Raw genomic sequence first — 24,822 nt, 5'->3', positions numbered from 1 at the left:
TACAGAATAGTTCACTGGAAGGTGCCTACTTTATATTGTTCTCACTTCCTAATAAAAGATCTTATTTAAAAGAATATTTCTCTTCAATTATGAAAATGCTTTCCTGATCTCATTAAGCCCAAGAAAGTTGAAGTGTTATTTTTCCTTTTAATTTGTGACAATACAAATTAAACACATCTATGGTGAACTAATTTCTATGTTGTTTTTGTTTTGTTTTGTTTTGTTTTATGTAGAGCAAGCCTGCTAACTGCAAATGTGAAGAGACGAAGCAAGCAAAAAGCAAAGAGAAGTGTGAAGAGCTTTGCTGCCATATTGTCTCTGACAGTGCATCAGCTCCTAGTTTTAGGATCAATGAGTGAATAGGTATGTGAGAGAGACACTTATTCTACAAAGAAGGGTTATTTCAAAGGAAATAAATTAAAATAAAAGGCATGTAAATACATTCTCAATTACCATATGATGGTGACATTAGAGAGGGGGCTTCATTTGGTCTTCTTTTAATTTCAGAACTTTACAGTGGAACAGTATTGCACAGAAGTCTAGATAATAAAGTCCTTGATCTTATCAAGTATTGTCATAGTATTAGTGTTGTCATTTTCCTGTTGAAGTTACTCATCCGAGAGAAACCACTCTGTTGTACAAGTTAAAGTTTCACCTTCTGTCCTTCATTTTTGAACGTAAACTGTATTGGGCCATTTCAATGTTCATGCAAATTGCAGCATCTTTTAGAGTTGTGCATTTTGCATTATAAGACACTCTGTTAGTTGTAGAGGTAATAGGTATCATCACCTTTGTTTAACCATGAAAGTGTTGATTTTCAAATTACTTGAAGTTTTAATTATTGTGCCTCAATGATATTTCACATTCAGAAGTTACATCAGTGTGAACCACTTGGGATAACAGGCAGGAAAAAATAGCTCTTTCTCTGTATATTCATAGTATACTGGAAACTGAGGGGATACAACTTGTTATAGAGACCATACATTGCTGCTGTTTCCCTTCATGGACATCCATGTTACATTCCCTGGTTCCCTTACATAAGAGAACAAGAAACTCAGTTCCCTCACTAGCAGGTATTCAGCAGCTTTCTTTATCAGGCGTAAGTTGTGCTGCTGTACAAGACGGCTACCTTGGAGAAGGTATGGGGGATGCGTGGAACAGCTCCTCTGTCTTCTGTTCCTTCACTTACCCAAGACAAGGGAACACACTTGACCCAGGAGCCATCATCCTGTCTTTCTTCAGGCCTGGCCCTGAGGGTCAAATACAGACTGACTGAAGAGTTCAGTCTGCCTGACATTGACTCCATCCACAGCATTAAGTGCTGGCATTAAATGCCAGAGGTGGAGGAGTTTTGTAAAGAGCTGGGAAAAAAAAAAAAAAAAAATCAGTAGATGAATTTGCACTTCACAGAAATTTCTGTTAAAAAAAGATACAGAAATGAACTAAACAAGACAGGAGGAGAAGCAAACACAGAGGGGAATAAATGGCAACAATCAAACATTAAATATTTCCTTGAACTGTTTTCAGAGATGGAGATTATATTTGACCAAACAACTAAATCCCCCACCACGAGTCAGGACTAAAGTTGGCTTCATTTTTTATTTCAGTGCTCTCCATAGGAAGGAACCAGTCAGTTATTTTCTGTGTGTTAAATAATGTACTAACATCACTAACAGACCAAGCAGATGGATTTGTTTTATTGTCTGAATGCTGTAATATTTTACTGTAAATATATAAATAGGATATTCACTTGTCTTATACAAGTTCATGATGTACTTTAAAATAAACCAAATCATTTTGAAAGAAAAATGTTGAGCAACCTTAGCCTGACACCATTCAGACAATGAGCTCAATGCTGGCACAAATCCCATCCATTTAAAAAGTCAGTGGTATTACATTTCCTTTTAGAATTTGAAGGATAAAGACAGAAGTGTAAGAGATGGAGCAATAAGAACCATGTGGTCCATCCTCTTTAAGGGTCTCATCCAGAGCCTATTAAGTTAATGTACATACTCCCTTTGATTTTAATAGGCTTTGCATCAGTCAGAAATTATTGAAAATGAATAGCAGGAAAAAGAAACATCCTGTTTACAATTGTTGGGTTATATTCATAGCAAACTTGAAAAAAAATTAAAACAGATCCAAATACTAACTTAATTTTAGAATACAAGATGACCTCATTTTCTGCTTCAACATGAGTACATGATGTCACAAACATCAGAAGAATTTTTTTTCAAAAACTTTACTGAAAATGTTCCTCTTCCCATCATTGAATACTCTATCTTCCTTTCTTCTCCCATCTGGTCCTTCTACAGACATGTAGACATGTGAAGATACAGACATGTATCTTTAGGCAAGCAGTTATGAATATCAGAGAACAGTCTGGAGCACACCACCACCCAGGACACCAAAGGATTACAGATTGCTCTCATGGGAACTGTTGGGTGGGAGGTGGTGGTGGTGGGTCAGAAAAGTGTACAGCCAAAACAGAGTGCCCAGGAGTGTCCCAGGGTTCAGAAGCAAGGCCAAACAGCACTCTTGCCAAGACTGCTGAACTAACCTAGATTTTTCATTTCTAGTTAGAGCAGACAGATTTTATTCTTACAGTGGAAACAGGGTACTTCACAGACAAAATCAAGCCTGCAATAGGACTATAATATTAGTGCCTAATTCTTCGTTTCAGCAAAGGAGAAGTGAGGAAAAGACAGACTGAGTGATTTGCCGTTGCAAGCAGAGCCCTAGGTGGAACCAGATCCCCTGTCCCGTTCAGAGGCTGCCCTTTGCTGCCTGTGATGTGAAAGAAACAGCCATTACCAGGCACCTGCAAACCTCCTCCACCTGGTTTTGCTTGAAGTGACAGAGCCCAGAGGACAACGTGCGTGTTCCCCACTAGTCTGTAGGGAACGTGATGCAGCTGATGCAATTCCCAGCTCCAGCACACCTGCAAGGTCTCATTGATCTGCTGCTCAGTGCTCTGAAAACTCAGAAATCTATTATCAGTGTGAGCATGTGCTTATTGATCAGATTACCTGCTCTGCTCCCTGTGTGTACCTAATTGTACCAGTGTGCACACACACAGAGACACGCACGTATATATGCACACACATATGCATATATACAGGCATGCACACATGGATTATTAGGATGTGTGTATGTTAAAGGCTTTACACATTTTTTTTGTTTTACAAAACTGCACATAAATAAAAAGAATAGACGTTCTCTGTGAAACGTGAGCGCAGAAACATTCACAAGTGGCCAAGAGCTGCTAAATAATTAATCAATAGAGCAGTGTGGCAGTTTGAAATGTAAATGTGATGGATGAAGGTGTGATGCTTGTCATCAAGCAGAAAATGATGTGACTGGAATGGATAACCCACGGTACCTGCTGACTGGCAAAAGCTTGGACAGAAAGATAAAGTAAAGCCATCAGAAAGCAGCCCCAGCAACCCCTAATTCTTGCCTTTGACCCACAACTCACTTTCATGTCCCTGTCCCAGAAGAGATGTTTAAAAAAATGATGAAGAGAGATCTTGGGATGGGAAAGGGGAGAGAAAAAAAACCATCTGAAGAAATGCTACCTGACAAGGCTGCAGGCTACATTCTTGAGAACACCTTTCTTTTCTTTATGTTCTCCTTCTCCTGTTAAATAAAAATGCAGCTCCTTTTTTCCCTTTCCTTTCTTCCAAAACTCTCCTGAGCTGTTCCTGCAAGTGGTTCTGTGACTCGGAAGCTGACAACAGCCGCATGCAAAGGAACAAAGAACGAGAGTGACAATTCAGAGTGCACGCAGGTGAGAAAGACACCTTTTACTTATCAAACTAGGCTGCAAAAAATGCTCTTTTTACTCAGTGAGCTAGAAATAGAGGTGATCTAACAAGGCACAGATCCAAATTCTTTATTTGTGCTGAGATGTAATGCTAACAGGATTTTTAGGTTGACTAGTAGTCTGTGGCCCCTCCATTCAAATAAGGAAGCATTCCTCCGATTTGGAAAGAGGAAAACCCATATAATTACCGCATATTATGTGACAGCAAAATGTATGCCGTGATGGCAAAGGGTGACAGAAAATGTCCATCAGAAAATTTGTTTTCAGGGACTTCCTATACCAGTCATTGCATTCTCACTATGGGGAAACTCAACACGAAGGGATTCAACTCAGTTCTCCGAATTTGAGAGAACTTAACTTTTGCAAAAAAGGGATTTTTTTTCCTTTTTTTTGTCTTCTGTAGAAATGCAAGCCTGCAAGTAGGATTTTAAAATTTGATTGCTCTTTCTCGCTGGAAGAGAAAATCCTATTTCTCAGTAAGTACCGTTTAGCAGGCTGTCTTTTTTTGGTTCTTTTGTTATCAAAAACCCCTTCTTTTCAGAAAGTGAAAAATACCACAGTTTAACATCAGATTTCCAAACTCCACAAAATATACATGAACAGATAACACCCACTAAAAGTGAATGCTAAATATAGATATATAGTAGCACTTTGGCACACAAAATAGATGTTTTACCATTTCTTAGACACAAAATATACATACAAATATTCTCTGAAAATCTTCTGGGTTTTTTAAGACCTCCGTACACTTATTTACCTCTGAAGTGGCATAAAGATGCTGCAGATTGCCAGGTGAACTGGCCAGTGTTTTCATACTCAAACTGATCATTTTTTTTTTTACTTGGGTTTTTGATTTGTTTGTTTTTTAACCTTTATGTTATCCTTATACAAGAGGCAGTGAGAAAACACATAAGTATTTATACAAAAATAAATGAGCCAAAATTAATTTTAGAAGTCAAGAATTAGAGCTAACACTAAAATAGAACCCTAGTTGGCCCAGCTCCGTAGTAAATAACTAAAAAATAAATACTTTTAGTCTAGGACATGTTACTGTGGTAATGCCATTGAAGGCAAATCTTTCCTGTAACTTGGCTACCTGGATAAACTTTAATCAAGGTGTCAACTCTCTATATGTACAGGGAATCACCACACTCCACAGAAACATCTGCTACTTAGAATGACACAACTGTGGGCCAGTGGGTGATCCAGCTTGAATTTATTTTCTGGGGCATTTCAAGTTGTGTTTTCAGACTGGTGCTTTGGGAGCTTTCTTCCAGCTCATGCCAAAGCCACTCAGCTGTATAAGTTTACCTACATGGTGGCTACATTCATATTTATTTTCAGTCCTTTTGCACAGCTTCAGGAATGTGATATCATCATAAGTAGGAACCAGACGCGAGGATTTGAAGCAATCTGGGTAAATCAGTCTGTGGGATGGAAGAACGATTCCACACCTTACATCTGGTCTGTTTCTGGTAGGAGTTATTCACAGAATTTGCAGCGGTAAATAGGAATTTGGTCTAATGGTTTACAGAGATTTATGCTGAGCGTAGGCAACTGTTGTATTGTGGTAATGTAGCAATATTCATCACTACTAGGACTTCTAGTCCCCTGTGAAGTGCTGTGGAAGTGGAAAAGCACCATCCTAGGACAATGTTGTCACTAAGCTCATAGAAGTTCACGTCGGTACCTTCAGTCTGTCTCAGCTACAGAGGAACTTGCAATAGAGAAATGACATCAAGCTGCAAATGTGCAACAGTCATCCCCAGCATCTGGGAAACAGAACCACCCACTCAGGCCAGAGAGAGCTGTGGTAGACCCTGTTCTGTCCTCAGGCTGGAGGACCATCTCGCTAGCACTGTAGGACATACTGCCACATGAGCCATGCACTATGTCATATAGCTGCCCACATGTAATGTAGAAGTGCCTATCAGCCTAGCAGTAGGAACGGGAGTTCACTGTGTTAAGGATTGTACAAATACACTAGCAAATGGCCAATAGTTTCTAATATCATAGAAATATAGATGTACTGACATGACTTCCCTTTCTTCCCCCTTTAAATTTGATAGGTACATAGAGGAGAGAAGCATAAAAAATGTGTGGTACCAGAACAGGTTGCCCAGAGAGGTGGTAGATGTCCCATCCCTGGAGACATTCCAGGCCAGGCTGGACGGGGCTCTGAGCAACCTGAAGATGTCCCTGATCATTGCAGGGGCTTGAACTAGACAACCTTTGAAGGTCCCTTCCAACGCAAAATATTCTATGATTCTATGAACCTGTGTATTAACTCTGACAGTGGCCACCAGCAGCTGGCTACAGAAAACAGGGAGCAGAGGGTAACCTCGGAGCAGAGTGCTTCAGATCACTCTCCCAGTCTCCAGCAATTCGCAGCTCAGGGACTTTCCAAACCAAAAAATTTTGCCTGCTTTGTTGTAGTGATGGTGGGCAAAACATGCAGTGATGACTCTTTCGTACCAGCAGGCTTTGTTTCACCCCAAATGTTATGCCAAACTGGTTGTATATCATCATGAAGAATAACTACATTTCCCCAGAGTTGATTTCCTATGGCACATTTTACTTAGATACTTTCTCAACACCCTCGCAAATATGCCATAGATCTAAAGCACAATCTCCTTTTCAAAATGAATGGGTTTGATTACAGGCATATTCATTTTGTAAAAGGTACAAAAAGATACAAATGTGCCTTTCCATCTCATATAATGTCAAAGTAAGACCCTCTTGCCCTTTTATTTCAATCCCCACAATTTGAAAATAAAAAAAAATGACTTGATTATATGTTTTTTACCATTAAGTGTATAATTGCTTTTGTGTTTTGACATTTAATTCCTCTTACCAAAATACATGGTAGGAATTAAAAGTCAAATCTTTTATCTATTTGATGTACAGATCCTTCTGTGTATTTCAATGAGAGAAGCAGAACAGTGAAACTTTAACACAGGTACAGCAAAGCCATCTGAAAATGAAGTCACGTTTTACACTGGAAATCTGACCGTGGCCCCAGTTCTGCCCTGCCTTATCTAGGTCTATGGCTTTTTGAAATCGCTGGAAGGTCTGAATGAGTCAAAATCAAGCAAAACCTTCAGGCCTTGACCTTTAAAATAGAGCTGGGATTATACCGTGCCTTGTCAGGCAGATTTTGAGATTATGGTCCAGTCTGAAAATTACTTTTGAAAGCCACAAAACAGGAGCTGGCCAGGCACTCTAGTGTACTGGCCTGGCATGCGATGGCAGTAGTGAGGAACACAGGTCCCAGTAGGGAGGGCTAGAAGCAGCCAGGTCATCAGTGGGGTGTCCTGGCTAGCTGGCTGGCTGAGAGAAGTCACACTCCACAAGACGACGAGAAGATGTGGATGCTTGCAATGGGAGCTGAATGTCGTTTATGGATATTTCATGTGGGTTTCGTTTCCCTTTTATCTCAACTTTTGCTATAAAGATTTTCCTACTTCATACACTGACCCCATTCTTCCTTTCCCGCTTGTATTCTGCCACAGGAACTTCTTCCTCTAACGCATTTTTCCCCCTCTTTCTCGTATTTTTCATGTTGCTGCTTTTCTTCTGTTCTCCTATCTCGCTTTCACTACCTACATCCTTTAACTGAAGTGTCTCTCACTTCTTTCTTCTCTGCATGACATGCCAAATTCTTCATATTTTCTTTAATTTCAGTTCACGTTCCTCCATAACCTACATGCTGAGATTTCCTCTGGCTGTATTTTCTCCCACTGATCACTCCACTGTGATTTCTCCCCACCCAGTTAAGTCCAAAAACTACTTGGCCCTGCAGTCATATCTGGGATTACATGGTGCCCTGAGATTCAGATTTATGGAGTCTAATGCTGTTTGCGAAAGTTTTGTGAAATCTGGGAAGCAGGCACTAGCCAGGGACTCATACAGACTGAGTTTGGAACAGGCTGAGCCAGGAATGGTAGTGATGGGCAGTAATGGCAAATGAGAGCTCAGCAATATTCTTCCAAGTGTTAATATTCTCACTGACAAATTCTGTCATGCCTTCACTATACCCATTAACTAAAACTGCTGCTCTAGGTGAATATGCTCTCAGAGAAAGATACATGCTGTCTTTCTCATTTTCCCAGAGTAAACATAATTTTTCTTTCTTTCATCTCAGGAAAGATGACTTCAACCAAGGTAAAGGACAATATACAAGGTAACCAAAAAGAGAAGTAAGAGGAGCAGGAAACAGTGTTGTCAGGAAGAAGCAAGTCAGAGAGACAGAGAGACAGTTGAGTGTATCTCTCCGCAACAGCTGTAGTGTCACCATATCTCATGGAGACACACTTAGCTTCCCATAATGAAAGCAGCTTGCACAGCATGGGTGCCAAGTGCACGGATGCTAGAAGTTGTCTCCCTTTGGCCACCACATGCTTGAACTTTGCAGGGGGAATGAGACGGGCTGTGGCTGCTCCAGTCCAGCCATGGCTTTAAAGGGCCTCCTTTTCCAGCATCCCTGATGCATCTTACTGCTGATAGGAATGTGAGCATGAAGCATTTTCCATGCATGTGGTAAGAATGTGTTTACACACACGAAAATGCATACACACACATGCACCTGCATAGTTTTTCCTACCATTATTTGCACATGCAAAAATTGCAAATTTCAAATTAAAAGGGAATGTAAAGCCAATGGTGAGTTAATCACACAATTGACCTCAGCCCATACCCTCAGGAGAGGTAGAAGGTAGGACTTAAAAGGAAAGAGAGCTCATGCCATTTTTGTTAAATAAGTAAATAATAAAGGAAATAGATATATACCTGTGTGCTCCAGTCTTCGAAGAAGTCTCTTGATTAAAGCTTGTCCTGGTTTTGGCTGGGATAGAGTTAATTTTCTTCCTAGTAGCTGGTATAGTGCTGTGTTTTGGATTTAGTATGAGAAAAAATGTTGATAATAAACTGATTTTCTGTTTGTTGCTGAGCAATGTTTATACTAAGTCAAGGACTTTTCAGCAAAGAGTCTGAAGATGCACAAATAGCTGGGAGGGTGCACAGCCAGGATAGCTGACCCAAACTGGCCATATTCCATACCATACGACACCATGCTCAGTATATAAACTAGGGAAAATTTAACAGGGAAACCAATGCTTGGAAACTGGCTGAGTATCGGTCAACGAGTGTTTATTTCACTGTGCGTCACATGTTTTATATATTATTATTGTGCATATTTGTTTGTTGTTGGGTTTTTCTTCCCCTTTCCATCCTGTTAAACTGCCTTTATCCCCACTGGGAGGGGGAAAGTGAGCAAATGGCTGTGTGTGGTATTTAGCTGCCTGCCAGGTTAAACCACAACAAAGATTAAGATCAGGCAACCAGGATATCTTGAGTTTGTTATTGTGAGTAGCTATTTTACACACAAGGTGAGTGTCATTTGAAAAATTTGTGTCTTTGCTCGAGAGCTCTGCTTCACAGTTTAGGGATAGTAATCAAGTCAAGGAGATGCTTCAAAGTTAGCCACTTTGTTTTTTCTTTTTAAGTAATCATGTAACCCTGAAATGGGAAGGTGCAAATTAATGCATTCTTCCAGCTCAGGGTGACTGAAGTTTTCAATAGGTCATCTTGGATGTTACAGTTCTTCAGAACCTACTTGCATATGGAGAAGAATATTTACTAACGCTACTCATAGGGGGTTCTCTGTTCATACCAGTTACAGAATGGCTTTGGGGTCATTCATGCTGCCCTTTTAAATATTTTTTATGGCAATCGTGTCAAACAGCTACTGAATTTGCTGCTGCTTAGCCTGAAAGGGAGCTGTTTCTCAGAATGGGAACTTGGGAAGATGTTTTCACTCAGCTGGAAGCTTTATGGGGCAGATTTCATCCATGGTCAAGAAGTAAATGTCAGCTCCCTTGAGATTTTGGAACTCGATGGGAGTTCAGCCCCAGAAGACACATGATGAACCAGAACTTCATACTCTCAGAAACTAAACACTTTGTGCTTCTGGGAGGTTGGGTTTGTTTTTATTTTTTTCTCCATTTTTTGCCTTTTTCTTTAATTTCAAGCGATGATGTTTTGTTCTGCAGTGAGTTTTAATGTGTGTCACTGTGAAACAATTTCAATTGTTGAAAACAACAACAACAAAAAGCAATATTTCAATATTTCTCAAGAAAAGGCTTCAAAGGTTTCAGATCTTTTTAAAATGTTTCTGCTTTATTTTGACGTGGCATAAAAGTTTTGTATGCATTCTCGCATCCGCTATTGTGACAGCTGTATTTAATGAGTGCAAAATGATCAGAAAAACATCCTTTACTGTGGGTTGCCATTGCCAGCACATGACAGGAGAGAGGCAATACTACAATAAGAGAAGCAATGAAGTAGTTCATACTACTACTGATGAGGTATTTCTAACTCAAACGCCTAGGTATGCCTTTTGAAAATAATGCATTGGTCACATTACCTGATAGTTTCATCAGATTTTGTTTCTGAGTGTGTTTTGAAATAAAATTGTGCTTCCTCAGCCTCAGGTCATGAAGCAGTTGGTTATGACTTATTATTTGTGGATAACACAGTCAGTTTCCTGAAGATGAAGAAGAAAAGGTCTTAGTCCTGTCTAGAAATACTGGCCTTTCCATCAAACTGATGCTAAGCATGAAGTGCAGATCCACAGATATGCTAGAAACGAAACATTACACAATACATTTGCTTGCTATTTTATATGCGTATTTAATATCAGAGCATCTTAGTCCGAATTGAAGGCAGTATAAAAATAAATCTAAATGGATTTGAAAGGCAGGGTATTTCTTTTTTCAAAGCTCTCTCATTCGTGACTTCCTCTGGTGACTGTTAGCTTATCATGCTTTTGTACAGGAGATCTAAGTATTTCATTCTCTCTTGTGTCTCCATATGGAACCATTTCCCAGATAGTCTTCCTTTGGTCACAAGATGACAGTGAGAATGGATTGTCAAACTGGACCACTATGACAGTTTACTCTGGGGGACAAAGTCCTGTGGGTGTTCAGAAGCTGTACTGTAAGTTATATTTGATTAACTTATCCTACTACTGACAAATAATTAGGTCAGCAATTAATTTCAAAATGCAAATGTGCTACGGGCCTTCATGTTTTAAGAAATTCCCTTTGTCCTTCGTTTTTACTTGTGTTAAAGTCTTAATGGATTTAGCTGGGTGAAGGAATAAAATTATGTTTTCTAATGTTTTATTTCCTAAGTTGAGTTGGACTTTTTTAGCAAATATTGTCTGCAAATGTTTGTTGAGAAGTGATCATGTGTGATGGAATTTAATGGAATAAGAAAACAGCAGAGTAATGATGAACCACTCATTTAAAAATATGTATATATTTTCACACTTCTGCTGAAAAACATTTATCTACCTTCATGGATTAGGAACAGAAAGACAAATCAGAGGACCATGGTAGCAAAGTCATTAGTACCTGCTTAAGCAGTCTAAGAAACCAGGGTATACAAGAAAGAAAACACACTGAATATTGCTACAAGTGTGTCTCAAAGAATCCTATCTAACAGCCTATCTCAGGGACTTTATTATTAAACAAACACAGATTAATGGCTCAGCCCTTCCCAAGAGAAGCTCAAGGGAGTTTTATGTTGCCTTTAAGGGAGTGAGGCCCTAAGTCTAAGTTTTCTGTGACTGAAATCATACCATTTTTTTAGAAAATATTCAAAATATGCAGCTGTAAACAAACCAAATCAGCTAGTCTGATACAAAATCTGAATGAAGTCACATAGGTCACAGACTTATATTAGAATTTCCTAACAGTTTATTCAATCATTTGATTCAAGTCAAGAAGGAGAGCATCCGCCCTCTAATTGGGTGAGGGGTTTTTTTAGAAAATTTTTTAAAACTTAAAATGAAGTTCTAAATGGCTCATGACAAGCCATATTTTTTATCCTTAACTGTACAAGCAGCTCTGGATGAAATTATGACAAAGGAAATAATAAGTCAAAGTATTTTATGTTTTTTTGTGCAAAATGGTACTTTCACATAAATTTTCTTAAATTACTAAAGCAAATAATCACATAAGGAAAAAAAAAAACAGAAGAAAGATAGAACTAAACATTGCATTTTTAGAATATTTTAACTTTGGAAGGAAAAACAAAAAGAAAATAGCATAGGATCAAACTTATGTGTCACACCTATGCAAACAAAACTTGGTTCCCAGTCTGCACCGAAGGATTACGCCCAGGACCCTCTTTCCATCTTAGGTAGAATCTAAAGAAATTTAAGGTTTCACCAGGTAGGAGCAGCCAATACAAAGCTGAAGCTTCATTTGGACTGAGGGAGAATCTTTCTCCCCAGAGCTGTGAGAGAGAAAATTAGAAATGTCAGTGGGTATGAGAGGGCTAAGCTGTTGGGAGCTCTGCAGACAGACTTTTTTTTTAAGATACAGGCAGTGTTTGTGCTGTTCAGCTGAGCGCTGGCAAGACCACCACATCTCAGGAAAGATGCAACTGCCTTCAAGGCTGTCTGAAGAAGAGCAATGGGAATGATCAGAAGTTTGAAAATTGTGTCCTGCAAGAAAACCTGACTGGGGTGATTTCATCTCAAGGAGAGAATAAGAGAGAATGGAATGGAATGGGATGGAATGGAATGGAATGGAATGGAATGGAATGGAATGGAATGGAATGGAATGGAATGGAATGAAATGGAATGGAATTGAGAGAGAGGAGAGAGGAGGGGAGGAGAGGAGAGGAGAGGAGAGGAGAGGAGAGGAGAGGAGAGGAGAGGAGAGGAGAGGAGAGGAGAGGGAGAGGGAGAGGGAGAGGGAGAGGGAGAGGGAGAGGGAGAGGGAGAGGGAGAGGGAGAGGGAGAGGGAGAGGGAGAGGGAGAGGGAGAGGGAGAGGGAGAGGGAGAGGGAGAGGGAGAGGGAGAGGGAGAGGGAGAGGGAGAGGGAGAGGGAGAGGGAGAGGGAGAGGGAGAGGGAGAGGGAGAGGGAGAGGAGAGAGGAGAGAGGAGAGAGGAGAGAGGAGAGGGAGTTTCAATGATCAGTAAGCTGACACTAAATATTATAAAAGAAAGGAAGTCAATGTGCCAGAACTTTATCATGGAAGTTGAGGTTTATTCAGCAGCTTTTAGAATCAGAGCCACTACGACTGCAACCAAGCAGAGAGGTACAAGGCAAAGGAATCTCAGATTCTGGCTCAACGTTGGTATAATAGCAGTTAGATAAAGACACACAGAATGAAAGTGGAATTATGAAAGTTTAAGGGAGAATGTTTATTTCGTCCAGGTAGTATCAGTTTATTAGATGTAAAAATAAATAAAATTCACATTAATAGAGCACTTCACTCTTAAATTTTAAAAAGGTCATATTGTTTAAAACATAAATCTTTCAAATCAGAATAGTCTCTGGAGGAGTCTACAAAAGTGTTAAAGTATATACCAAGCTACAAGACATGTTAAGATATTGTCACACTCTAAAACTAGGACATATCAATATATTATATGAATACATTTTTACCTGTTTACATTGAAGCAACAACATTAAATATTCTAGCTGCTTTACAAATACCTTCTGCTGCCTTCTTTTCCATTGGATGCTCGTGTGCTATCATTGTCTCTTTGTCTCAAACAGGGAGCGACACTTCACACCCCACACAGCCTCTCTTGCTCTCTTTCATTCCTCCTTGGGAAGGGCAGAATATTCCTTATCCTGTAAAATGGTGACTGAAGATTGCCTTGTGGGGATCAGAAGGGCATTTCCCTTGGGACTGCCAGGCAATGGCATAGATTTGGCAAGTATTTGTTCCTCCTGACATCCATTTTGAAGGATATAATCCCAAGGAAATCAGTGAGGAGTTTTAAAATGGACTTTGAAGGCTAGATATGACTAGGAATATAATGGTGATTAAAAAATTATTCTGCTGAAATTCTGTCAACGAACTGGGGCTTTTCTTTGAACAAGAAACCAAAATAAAAATACCTTGCTTTGTTCTATCAGATGACAAATTTTAGCCCTTTCTTATAACCCAAGCCTCATTTGACATACAGCTGCAAATGGTTGTTTCACAACTTCAGGTAAACTTGTTACACTAAATCCTCTCAGTGGTGTCATTTAGATCTTGAGTGTTGTTTTGAAGTTGGCCTGATTCTTTTCTTGTGTGATTTCAACTCCAGCAAGACTTGATCCTGTGTACATAAACAGTGGCTCAACAACTGTCTTCTTTTAAACAAGTGGAATTCATAAGCTTTACAGAGAAGTTTGACTTGACAAACTTTTTAGAAAAAACTCTTATTTAACATTTTGCTTTGCTAAAGTTTTCTCTTTGGCATAGTATGGCAACATAAAAGGTCCCTCTTTCGCATAACATGGCAGAGACAGACTCCATGGTCTGGTGTCATCTCAAAGCATGTATCCTACCTGCACCCTGCAGCAGCCCCACAAGCTTTCGTGGAGTGCCTCCCAGGTGCTTGGGCCCCATGTACTTGGCATTTCTTTGTTTCAGGGTCTGCATCTCCAAAAGGCAGCAGACACAGACTCCAAAGGATCCCCTGCCTTTCCAAACTTGCTCTTAGCAGAGTGAGGAGCAAAGGGGTAGTTTAGGACTCTTGAAAAGCCCCTTCAGCTCTACAGAAACCCCACTCTAAGTCTCCTAACTACTTGCTGGCATCAGCATCGCTTTTATACCTACCACAGAAGATGCTGAAGAGTAACAGGGAGAAGAAAGATACCTTAAATCAGATGAGACACTTTACTTTGTTGAGGAATAATATAACCACACACAAGAACTAACCAGCAAAGAAACAAGAGTAGGAAAACAGAGGGGAATTTGTTACCTGGAAATTATGCACACTCGTTTGGGAAAGGAGGCAATGGGTAAAGCTCCCTTTCCCTCAGAAAAAAATATTGCAGCATCCTCATAGCAAACAAGTATGAAACCTTGAGAGTGATTTACCTTAGCGCTACTCTTTTCTCTACTGCCCAAGCCAGCGATCCATGACAACTGAGACAGTTAGAGAATCCCAACCAGCAAAATGAGAGGGGAAAACTAAACAAAACAAAACAAAACAAAACAAAATAAAATAAAATAAAATAAAAACCCTAAATCTCATACTCCCCTGCTGCAAGCATCATGGAAAAGTGCCTCAGGCCCCACGCATGTGACTTCACAGCAAAACCTAGAGCCAGCCCTGAGGGGTCTGGTACAGAGACTGAAGTAATGTGACTGTGATTAGGATGTGTGGAAATTAGAAGCCCTCTTGTTTTAAGAAGGTGGGTTATCTACTCAGCCTGCTCTGTGCTTCTTTCAACTGTAATGTTGTGAACAAAGGCTGTCTGTAGAAGACACAGTATTTCTCTACCCTGTCTATGTCACTTAGAGCTTTTTATGCTAGACTGGTTTTAAAAACTTCGACTTAAACCAACATGAAAGGTCCTTAAACAGTAAATAGCATATTATATCAAAAACAAATAGATTAGAAAGTGAACATCCATAGCCAGTGTATTTATTTCCAGAAGAGTTTTGCTTTCCACACTAACTAAAACTGTAAGACTGGCAGATCTGGGCCAGAGGTTTGTAATGGGCTTTTTTTTTTTTTTTTTACTTCCCTTCCCAGTGATAAATAATCAGTTTTAGAGAATTGATAAAAAGAGACAAGAATGAAAAGTGAGTATGACACATATATGAGACAGATTTTTCATCTGTTTCTTAAATACAGCACCTTTATTTCAGATTGTATTAAAGAGACGAGAGACACACAATTTACGTTGTGCTGCAGTAGAGAATACATATGAATGTATGGAGCATAGCCCGGGAGAGCAAGAAAAGTCACCAAAATTCCCTGACAAGTTGAAAAAAGTTATGTTATCATTCAAGAGTCATTGATCTAAAAGGGAAAAATAAAAAACAGCCCACATGTCTAGAGGTAGCAGAGGATAAAAACACATTGTTCCCAGACAAACCCCTAAAAAAGACGTAAGACTGGGGATTCTGGAGTCAGAATATTTTCATATTTTAAATTTCCACGAGCACTTTCAAGAAAAGCTGGAGTTCTGCTATAGGATTTGCTGCACGCTTACCACCACTGATTGATAACAAGGAGTAGCACTAGCAGTATTTTCCCCCATCGTTCCTCTGAAGCTAATGGAGTCAAGGATTTGTTACTTGATCTAATGGCAATAGCTTTCCAATAGACATGCACAGAATCATTGATTAGTTTGTCCTCTCCTTGTTTGCATTGGAACACTGTTCAATTTACACCAATTAAAGAATGCTTGGTTTGTGTATTGAAGAATAATTAAGGGATGGAATTCCCTATGGGCTACTAAAAATGACATCTGACTGGAATGGTGATTACAGCATGAAGGCAGCATTAGTATTTAAACAGTTTGACTGCTATATAAAATCATTACAGCATCTCACCATGAAAAAGAGCATTAGTTAATTTTGCCTATAACAAAATTAGTCGTATGTATTTGCCTGGTCACTAGGTAAATTTGACAAGCATAATCTTAAAGCAAGTGTTCCAGGTTTGGTAGAAGTAGCAGATATAGAACACTGTTTAAAGTAATCATTGAGATAGATATGTATATAATCTTCAACCAAAATACAAATATGTACAAATGAATAGCGGAGCTTTGTTAGAGATGCTCAAATCAAATTTAAACATTAAAACACATTGGTTACTGAAACCGAAAATCCAAATTAACTGGTATGTTAATTATACAACAATCAATGTTTCACAAACTGTAAACTCACAAGAAATCCTTATTTGTCTGTCACTGTGGTTCTCCAACTTCCAATGTTCTTTCCAGTGCTGCATGGAACAACACACCACAGGAAGCAAACAGGCACAGTGGAAGAAGTCATCCTTGCAAGTAGGACTCCCCTATGAAATATCCCAAAGAAGTAAAAAAGTGGAGTAGCCTAGCACATCTGTGCGATGCTTCCTTAGACAAGCTTGTTTTTTTCCTTTGGAGTAAAATGTGGAGAAGAAGTTTGTTCCTCAAAATACTTTTGAGGAAAGAGTGTTTGTTATCCTTTATTTAGCTTTCTCCTATGCATGTTAAATTCTATCTGCTATCCTTAGATTATAGTATCTACAGTAATGATCTTTCCAAAACATGACAGTAGCATTATTGTAACATAAATTGCATGGGGGCATTCCTGGAGACTATTTACCTTCCCATATTCTACTTAAATATAGTGTGTTTATTTTACTAAACTTAGATACCCTAGAATATTTTATAAGGTCATCTGCCTGCTTCAGGACCTCACATTGCAGCTACTATCCTTCCTATAAGAATTTATGCAGTTCCGCTTGAAGGTTGTCAACACCCTCTTTAATTCATTGAAGGGTTCTCTGTGGAGGAACATAAGGTTTTTCCATTTAAGGCTCTAAGGGGAACGAGACTTATTAGCATGTCTACATTGCGCAATGCACAACTGGGTTAAAGGTGCCCAAGATCCAAAACCCAAGTTCCAAATTAGGTGATAAATCTGCACAGCACAATATACCCTTATTTGCATGGCCCAACATCCCTGGCCAATCTGAAGCACCTTTCTGCAGACCAAATGAGTCCACTCTCATGACCATGCCTGGTTCTACAGGTGTCTTATGGATATCTTCACTTCACTGTATTCCACTGCATGGATCTGCCCTAAAACTAGGTTTGGGACAGTACACTTCATCACAGAGTACAGCCACAGACTTTGCAAAGGTTTTTGTTCCAATATTTTAAAAGTCTTCTGTTCTGGCTTTTGTTTTCATGTTGCACAAGTAGTTCTCACTTCTGTACAGACCTCCTGTTGGGATCTCCTAGTATAATCTGCCTGACTAGACCTTGGACTTTCAGGAACGAGACTAACACAATAATCTTCTTTTGCAGCACGACTGATATAAGGATGTATTCTTCCCTCCACCTACAAGAAGAATGTCCATTAATTTCAATAGGAACTCTCAGTGCAGAAAAGGCAGAACTGTGCTCTGGGGAACACTCATGGAAGATTAATGGCGAGGAGAGAAAAGTGATACAGTACAGACAGAACAAAATCAGAACCCACCACACAAATAAAACCGGACAAGGGTTCATTTTTTAAAAGTCAGTCAGAACGGCAGGAAAGCTTTGAAAAAATCAGGGCTGTTTCAGTGCACTTTTGCATACATTCACTTTCAGGAGCCATGAGTAGAAACCTAACAGTAACTCTTTTTTCATACCTCTTTTCACAGGTCTCACTGGCAAAGAAGGATTTAGCACTTAATTCCTGTACTTTCATGTGGCAAATTAGGAATTTGCACCTTAAAAGGAAATTGCTTTTCAAACTCCCATAAATTCTGGATTTTATTTTTTTAAATGTTGGAAAACATTCCCTACCTTCATCCCAACACATAATAAATAGTACTCTCCATTACTTCTCCCCAGAAATGTGTAGGAAAGTAGACCTGGCCAAAGAGCGGTGTTTATCATTCCCTCTGAGGAGATGCTGAGGGTCTAGAGCATGTCCTTAACCATTTTGTCTCCTTAGCTCTTCTTAGCTTAAACTCATACATTGTTCTCTTCATCAAAATCAAGTGCCTTTTGTGGAAAATATTTAACTTGAGGCTTGGTCTTTTGATGAAGTGGGTCCCACTGGCATTGAACAGCCCAGACCCAATCTGGAATATGAACAGAGTTGCAAAGTTTTATTTTTCAGTTTAACACCAGCTCAGAGTAAAATCTCTGCACCATTTTTGCCATCATTTTAGGTAACGACTGCTTGGTTTGCCACTGGACTGAGATAGGAGGAGGTTGGTGAAGCAGCACAAGAATATGCAGCAGACAGAGGTTGGTGACTCTCCAGAAGGACGCACTGAAGGTGCCTGGTTCTGCTGACCCCAATACAAGGTCCTTTCCCCGGGAGGATTGAGGGTGAGGTGGCGTCCACCAGAGTGGAACAAAGAACACGATCAGAGCACCTCTAAAGTGCTTTTCTTCATTAAGACAAGACTGAAAGACAAGGAGGTGTGACCTAGTGAAGAAGCGTACTCTCACAATGTGGCACTACACTGGCAACCATGGCTGTCAGCAAAACATCCCCCCTTATGACTGTCAACACCCAAGTGAAGGTAAGCTTACATCCTGACTTGATTTATTTTTGAGTCATCTTTGGCCCAGTTTTTTCCTCTCTGCACTTCCTAGAACAACAAAAGGCCAGAGGCAGGTGTCAGGATGGCACTGGTTTTTCTCATTTAATCTGTGAGTCACCGTAAAAAACAATCAATGATCACAGAGCATGCTCTGGATTTGTCTAAGCATAATTGACTCAAATACTAACACGTGAATTTAGTAAAGTTAGAGTCTGTGAAGTGGAGATAAATTACAGCAGCAATTGAAGTTGAATGTGATACAGAAATCCAACCAACAGAAGACTGTCTGGAAACAATTATTCAGAAAGCTGCTGACCCTCTATTTCTTTAAAGAGTTAAACATTTGGATTGGTTAACTGGCAGCCGCAATAATAGGCATATGCTCTAATCTTTGATCCGTAGCTGAATTTGCAATTCTTTGTATGAGAAGCAGATCACATAGATTTGCATATTTTTAAGGATCTATAGGGAGAAAAAGAACAAAAACTGCTCTTACAAGATGCCACTTTGAGATCACACAGAGTGTCATGGGTCCCCCCAAATACACTAATGTTCAGAACAAGTTGCAAGACTCAGAGATTTTATAGATGGCCCTAAACTGTGACATTCACATCTGAAGTTTAATCAAAATTCCTCCTAGAACAGAGAATTGCAAGCCAAGGTTGCATTGTGACTCTTCACAGAGGTATGTATGTCTGTCATTAAGATCTCATTTCCACATCTTTCTGTCAGAACTTTCCTAAAATCTGAAAGAGTCCAGAGGTAATAGATAAATTAGAAAATGTTTTTGACCAAATGAGAAACTGTTGTCCAGATTCAAATGCATGAGCAAGGCAGTGCTCCCAGGCACTATCTGCCTTGTCCTGTGGGCAGGCAAGACCTTGTAGAGTCCAGGAAAAGGAGACAATGTGATGCACATTCCTGGACAAAGTGTAGTAAAAAGGTGAGGTGGTGCAATAATATCCAGAAAGCTTAATTTGAGGGTGACCACATCATCGACAAGTGAACCAAAACCTGAGCCAGCAGCAATGACTTCAGTATCTTACAGTGGAGGGAGGCAATACAGAAAGAGAATAGCATACAACTTTTAATGAGAAAAATCGACTGGTGATACAGAGTTTTTGAGACGGGAACAGCACATGTCCTGACAATGCACACACTCCACAGATAAAACAGAATCCAAAAGTAACCCAAAACCCAAGGTTAAGCTTTGCCACTTTTTGCACCTTGTCAACACCATTAGCAATAGGATGTGCTCCATGTAACTGTCTTTTCAAACTCTGGAAACATGACGAAAAAAGGGGCCAAGGCTTGCCTTGATTTATTATTAGGATTGTTGTCTTCCTTTTACTAACATGGGCAGTTGCTTTTCTTTCAGTGTTTTTATACCTTTGCATGTCACTTCCGAAATGCCTCTGAAAGATTTCTGATATCTTGGAAACTTACTTTTTAGGGGGTTGTGTAACCTGTTAGATTTGTAAGAAGGCAAGGTACAAAAACAGAAAAAAAAATAGAAATTGACCTAAGTGCTGTATAGTATGATTCTAATTATTTCACTTAGTTATTGTTAACTGTATTTTATAAATAGCCACATATTATATTGTTTTTTACCATTGAGATGATACTTTCAAAGTGATTTGAAAACATATTGGGATATATTCTGTCAATGTAGAATGTAGCCAAATGTAGAATGTGCATTTATTTTGTACAGTTATTCTGTACAAATTTGGCTATATCAGTTAGAAGAAACATCTTAAATTATGCCTCTCTGCAGTTTATTCTCTGTATCTTAACTTTATACTACACCACAAGGCCATTTTCTGAATTTTTTCTCATGCACTAAGTGGCATCCCAGCATGTCACTGCATTAAGTCAAAATATTGAAAGATAAAATAAGAATGAGTATAGGTGATTAAAACGAAGCCAAGAAAGTAGCATTTCCATTTACATCGTGTAAAGCAGAAAACCTGTAAATCCTTTCACTGAAAACAGATCAGAAGTGGGATGTTTGGGAGGCATCATCATTATTGCAGACTGCAGTAAAAGACAGAAATAGATATCAAGTCAGAATAACACTAAATTAACTGAAATTTAAAATTGCAATGAACCAAGACATTAACAACGGGATAACATCACCTTAGTGGTTTGGTCTAAGGCGGTTGCCACACTTCTTTTATAGTCAAGAGAGAGAAAGTGGAACTCCACCAGTAACAGAGGCCTATTTTTCTATATTTATCTGAGACAGCATCCTGAAAAGACCACATTAAATAGTTGAACCGAGTGAGATCTAGGGGTGTCACCTGCAGAAGACAGAGAAAGAAAAGAGTTACCTGAGACTAGATAGCTAATTCACAGACAGATGCAGCAAGGTGTAATAAATCCTGTCCTGTATGCGAATTCCCAGACTTTAGGAAATTAAGGACCCATTAATTTCTAAGATCTTTTTCTTTTTTTCCTATTTTTTTTAAACAGGTATGCTAGGGATGAGCGTGCTTACTTGTATCTTGATATAGATTTAATAGACTGATTTTGACTGATGGCTCTGGAATTATGGATCTTGAGACATATTTAACATCAACCTAGAAAGGTTAGGAAGTTTAGGGTCTTTTATCCACTCCCAAAAGCCAATGAGAATGTAGAACTGTTTGATGTAATATTTTTCTTCTTCACTTGAAATAAAGCAGTTAGTGAAATAAGGATACCCACCACCCTTTCTGAAAGCTAGAATAACCTCAACAACAGCAGAAGCACTTTTCTTATTGATAGATGAAGCCATGGAACTGGTTTCAGATATGGTTTCCACATCTGTGTCTTAGGCAATTATAGTTAATGTTGATCTCCTATCCATCTCATATCAAAGGGATCAGCAACATATATATATTTACTGACTGTAATACAAATTAAGCTAGTATCTGCAGTCTTATTCTATAAACAGACCAAGTAATGGCTGTTAAAGTTCATTGAAATAATGTCACAAAGCTCAGTAGTGTTTGCAAACACGTTTTCATAATGTCTGGACTGAAGACCAGCCTACATTGGACAGAGAACAGAACAGAACATGTGAAATATTTGCCCCATTTCTGATGTTCTAGTTCTGTCCTTCATAGTCTTTAAAAGCCTGGATTGACCATATGACAGTTTCTGTCTTCCTTAGAACAGGAGTGGGAAGAAACAGAAATAAAGATCTAGAAAAGCAAAAGGGAGAAAGAGAAAAAGGAAGGATTGCTGCAGCCCTGTGGCTTCCCTTTATCAAAGGTAAAAGAGCAAGGGGCTGTTCCCTGGGCTGAGGGCCAGGCTGTGAGTTGGGACACAGGTCCTGCCTCTCCAGGTTGTGTTGAGCACTCAGCCTGACAAGAAGTCTCTTGCCGTTGCATTAGAGGACAAGGCTCCTGTAGGACCAGCTCCTCACCTCAACATCTTCCCAGGGACAGTGTCAGTTTGTGCCAGGAAGGATTTAACCCGCCTGTGACAGATGTGGTACAGAGGGGTGGTATTGAGCTTAATAAACAAGTCGAATAAGACATGCCGACAGTGGCTGCAGCAATGTGCAGAAACACCCTTCAGTGGAGCAGCAAGAGAATACCAGCTGAGAGCCAAGTCTCACCTGTTGATGAATATAAATATTAGGCTGGTTCATGCTCCAAAATGCCGCAGAGATCCCCACAAATCTATATAAAGTGGGTCAGGAAAAGAGTGTAATAAGCTAGCAGAGGAGTTCAACAAAGCTCTTGCATCATGTCTGCTGTTGAGAGTTGTATAGAAATTCCTGTGCCAAAGGCACTTTGCAAAGAAAATCAGAGTGTGGCCTTTATACAGACTGAAGTCTCTAAGGAGGAAGTTGTAGAGTAACTTGAGAAACTCAAGTGCAGTAAATCACCACAACCGGATGGTGTTCATCTGGGAGTTCTGAGGGGAAATAAAGTGAGAAAAGCCAAGATACTGACAAGAGTATGCCTTCTTCCCTTGAAAAATGCAGCAGTACAAGAAGGCTAGGAGGCCCTATTATGTTGCCTGTCTTCAAAAGGAGATGAGGAAAATCCTGGGAATTGCAGAGCTTTGAAGTTTACCATACTTTTAGGGAGTCCAAGATATCAGTTCTGAACAGCAGTTCAAGACAGAGTTTGTTGGACAGGAACACCCCATGAGGGTGATCATCAATCTCTCAAACCACTGAGACTGTTACAAGGGGGAAAAGTACCTCCCTGTAGGATTGGAATACTTTGAAGAAACAGTGGAATAGCCTTCAGAGAGAGAATGGGATAACTGGGACTTCACAGAGAAAGGTGACCAAGTGATCCAAATGTTCAGAAGTTTTTGAAAAGACCACTTATAAGCAATTGTCATAGAGGATGCTAAGGAATAAAACTGAGAAAAATATCTGGAAGATTATTTGTTCCTGGGATGAACTACAAATCAATCCAGTGGAAATGAATATGTAAAGCCTTTATTTTCTAGTGAGGGAAAAGCTGAACACTCAGTAGTAGGTATTAGGACAGGTGTCACAATAAATAAACGAGTCTGAATCCCAAACCATAATGCATGCAAAGTAGAGTATCCAAAATCCACCCCAGTTCTGAATCCAAGTCACACATGTGGTTCCCATCTTAAAAGAGGACAAATCAGTTCCTGGATTCAAACTCCTCGAGCTCTGAGGTTTGAATACTCTATATCCAGACAATTGCTCCAGCCTCCATGACAGTTACATACAAAATATGAGGGTCGGGAGGAGTGCATGTGTACCCATAGCATGCAAAGGAAGCAATTAAATGTAAACTCAAAACAATTTAAGAAGTGATTCATGGCAGAAAGTGCTCTGATGTAGAGATCATATTACGTGAGTATTTGCTCTTGACATTAACTTGCTGCAGCTCGCTGAAAGGGCAGAAGATTACAAGTAATAGAACAGTGGGAATTTTGCTGGGTTTGGTGAGCCTGCTTACAATCAAACATTTTAAATTATCTGGATTTACATGGCTTTGTACCCTTTCAGTTTCTCTCCTGGCTATTTCTCAGTTCCTGCAGGCCCAGTTCACCGAAAGCAAAGCTTCTTCAGTTTTAATTCACTTTGTCTTTTTTGAATTCATTAGATTTTGAGAGCTTTCGAAGGAAGTCAGAGGTAGGAATTAGACAAAATATAGAAAGTGGGACATTTCTGACTGCTTGTATGCTTTAAGTGTCTAAAAAGAAAGCTATTTTTTTTTAAGCAAACTGTAGGAGGGCTTGTTAAAATAGATATTTACATTTACATACTGGGACAGATCCTCAGCTGCCATGGAGCAGTATTGCTCCATCTTCTTCAACAGAACTAGCCCTAACTGCAGCTGACAACCTGGCTCTCACGCAAGTACATATATGTGTGAAATATGTTTAGAATTAGGTATTTTTCCAAAGGGACAGAAGCTGCTTCTTCCTGTAGGTGCTTTTCCTTGTGCACTAAATTGTGGGAGTTAAAGCTTCTCTGTTTTTAACTCAGGGTGATGTCTTCAGGGAGGCATGGTGAGGAGGAAGAGTGAAGTATAAAGAGAAGGACACATACACAAAAGAACCAGCGTGAACAGAGAATCCCAGAGAAGAAGGTTGGGGAGAGAAACAGGGAAGAAAATTATGTCCCACATAGCCATGCTGTGGTCTAAGAGCACTACTTCTTGACTGAAAATCAAGTAATATCTGCACTCATAGCATCGGGGAGTTAAACTGTGACTGAGCAGCGACCATGACTTTGGGAAAACACCTTAGGTGTTTCCTGCTAAATAGCAGGAATAGCGGGAGACCTGCTGTTGATAGCAAGGTGGAGAAAAAGCAGCTCTGCACTTCGCTGTGCTGTTGCTGGAGTCATGTAACACAGGACAGAGAGTGCATGTCACATCAGATAGTGCTAATAGGTGCCAACAGCCACCTTCACTCCTTCCTCCTCAGCTTCTCCCTCCTT

At 39.6% G+C, this 24,822-nt stretch overlaps 1 protein-coding gene and 1 long non-coding RNA gene across 38 annotated transcripts in view; one reads left to right on the top strand and one right to left on the bottom strand.

The window, feature by feature from the left end:
• Positions 1-24,822, top strand: part of LOC110360325 (uncharacterized) — a 206,807-nt gene that overhangs the window by 155,786 nt on the left and 26,199 nt on the right. For 7 of the 16 annotated variants that reach the window (XR_010472175.1, XR_010472154.1, XR_010472172.1 and 4 more), the window contains 4 exons: positions 234-363; positions 3,659-3,790; positions 10,714-10,822; positions 18,513-19,113. This is a non-coding gene — a long non-coding RNA (uncharacterized LOC110360325). Of the gene's footprint in view, positions 1-233; positions 364-3,658; positions 3,791-10,713; positions 10,823-13,401; positions 13,956-18,512; positions 19,114-24,366; positions 24,594-24,822 lie in introns of those variants that run through there. The other 9 variants (XR_010472153.1, XR_010472155.1, XR_010472158.1 and 6 more) reach the window with 9 other exon arrangements.
• Positions 12,865-24,822, bottom strand: part of LOC135579320 (uncharacterized) — a 57,530-nt gene continuing 45,572 nt past the window's right edge. For 10 of the 22 annotated variants that reach the window (XR_010472122.1, XM_065060426.1, XM_065060433.1 and 7 more), the window contains one exon: positions 12,865-16,655. Coding sequence is in view for 16 of the 22 variants with exons in the window: in XM_065060426.1 (XP_064916498.1) it covers positions 16,488-16,655 (168 nt within the window). In the remaining 6 variants the exon portion in view is untranslated. Of the gene's footprint in view, positions 16,656-19,958; positions 21,194-24,822 lie in introns of those variants that run through there. The other 12 variants (XR_010472150.1, XR_010472144.1, XM_065060454.1 and 9 more) reach the window with 3 other exon arrangements.

This window comes from Columba livia, chromosome 1 (genome assembly GCF_036013475.1).
Source record: "Columba livia isolate bColLiv1 breed racing homer chromosome 1, bColLiv1.pat.W.v2, whole genome shotgun sequence".
NCBI classification, from domain to species: Eukaryota; Metazoa; Chordata; class Aves; order Columbiformes; family Columbidae; genus Columba; species Columba livia.
This window is presented reverse-complemented; position numbering and strand designations above follow the sequence as displayed.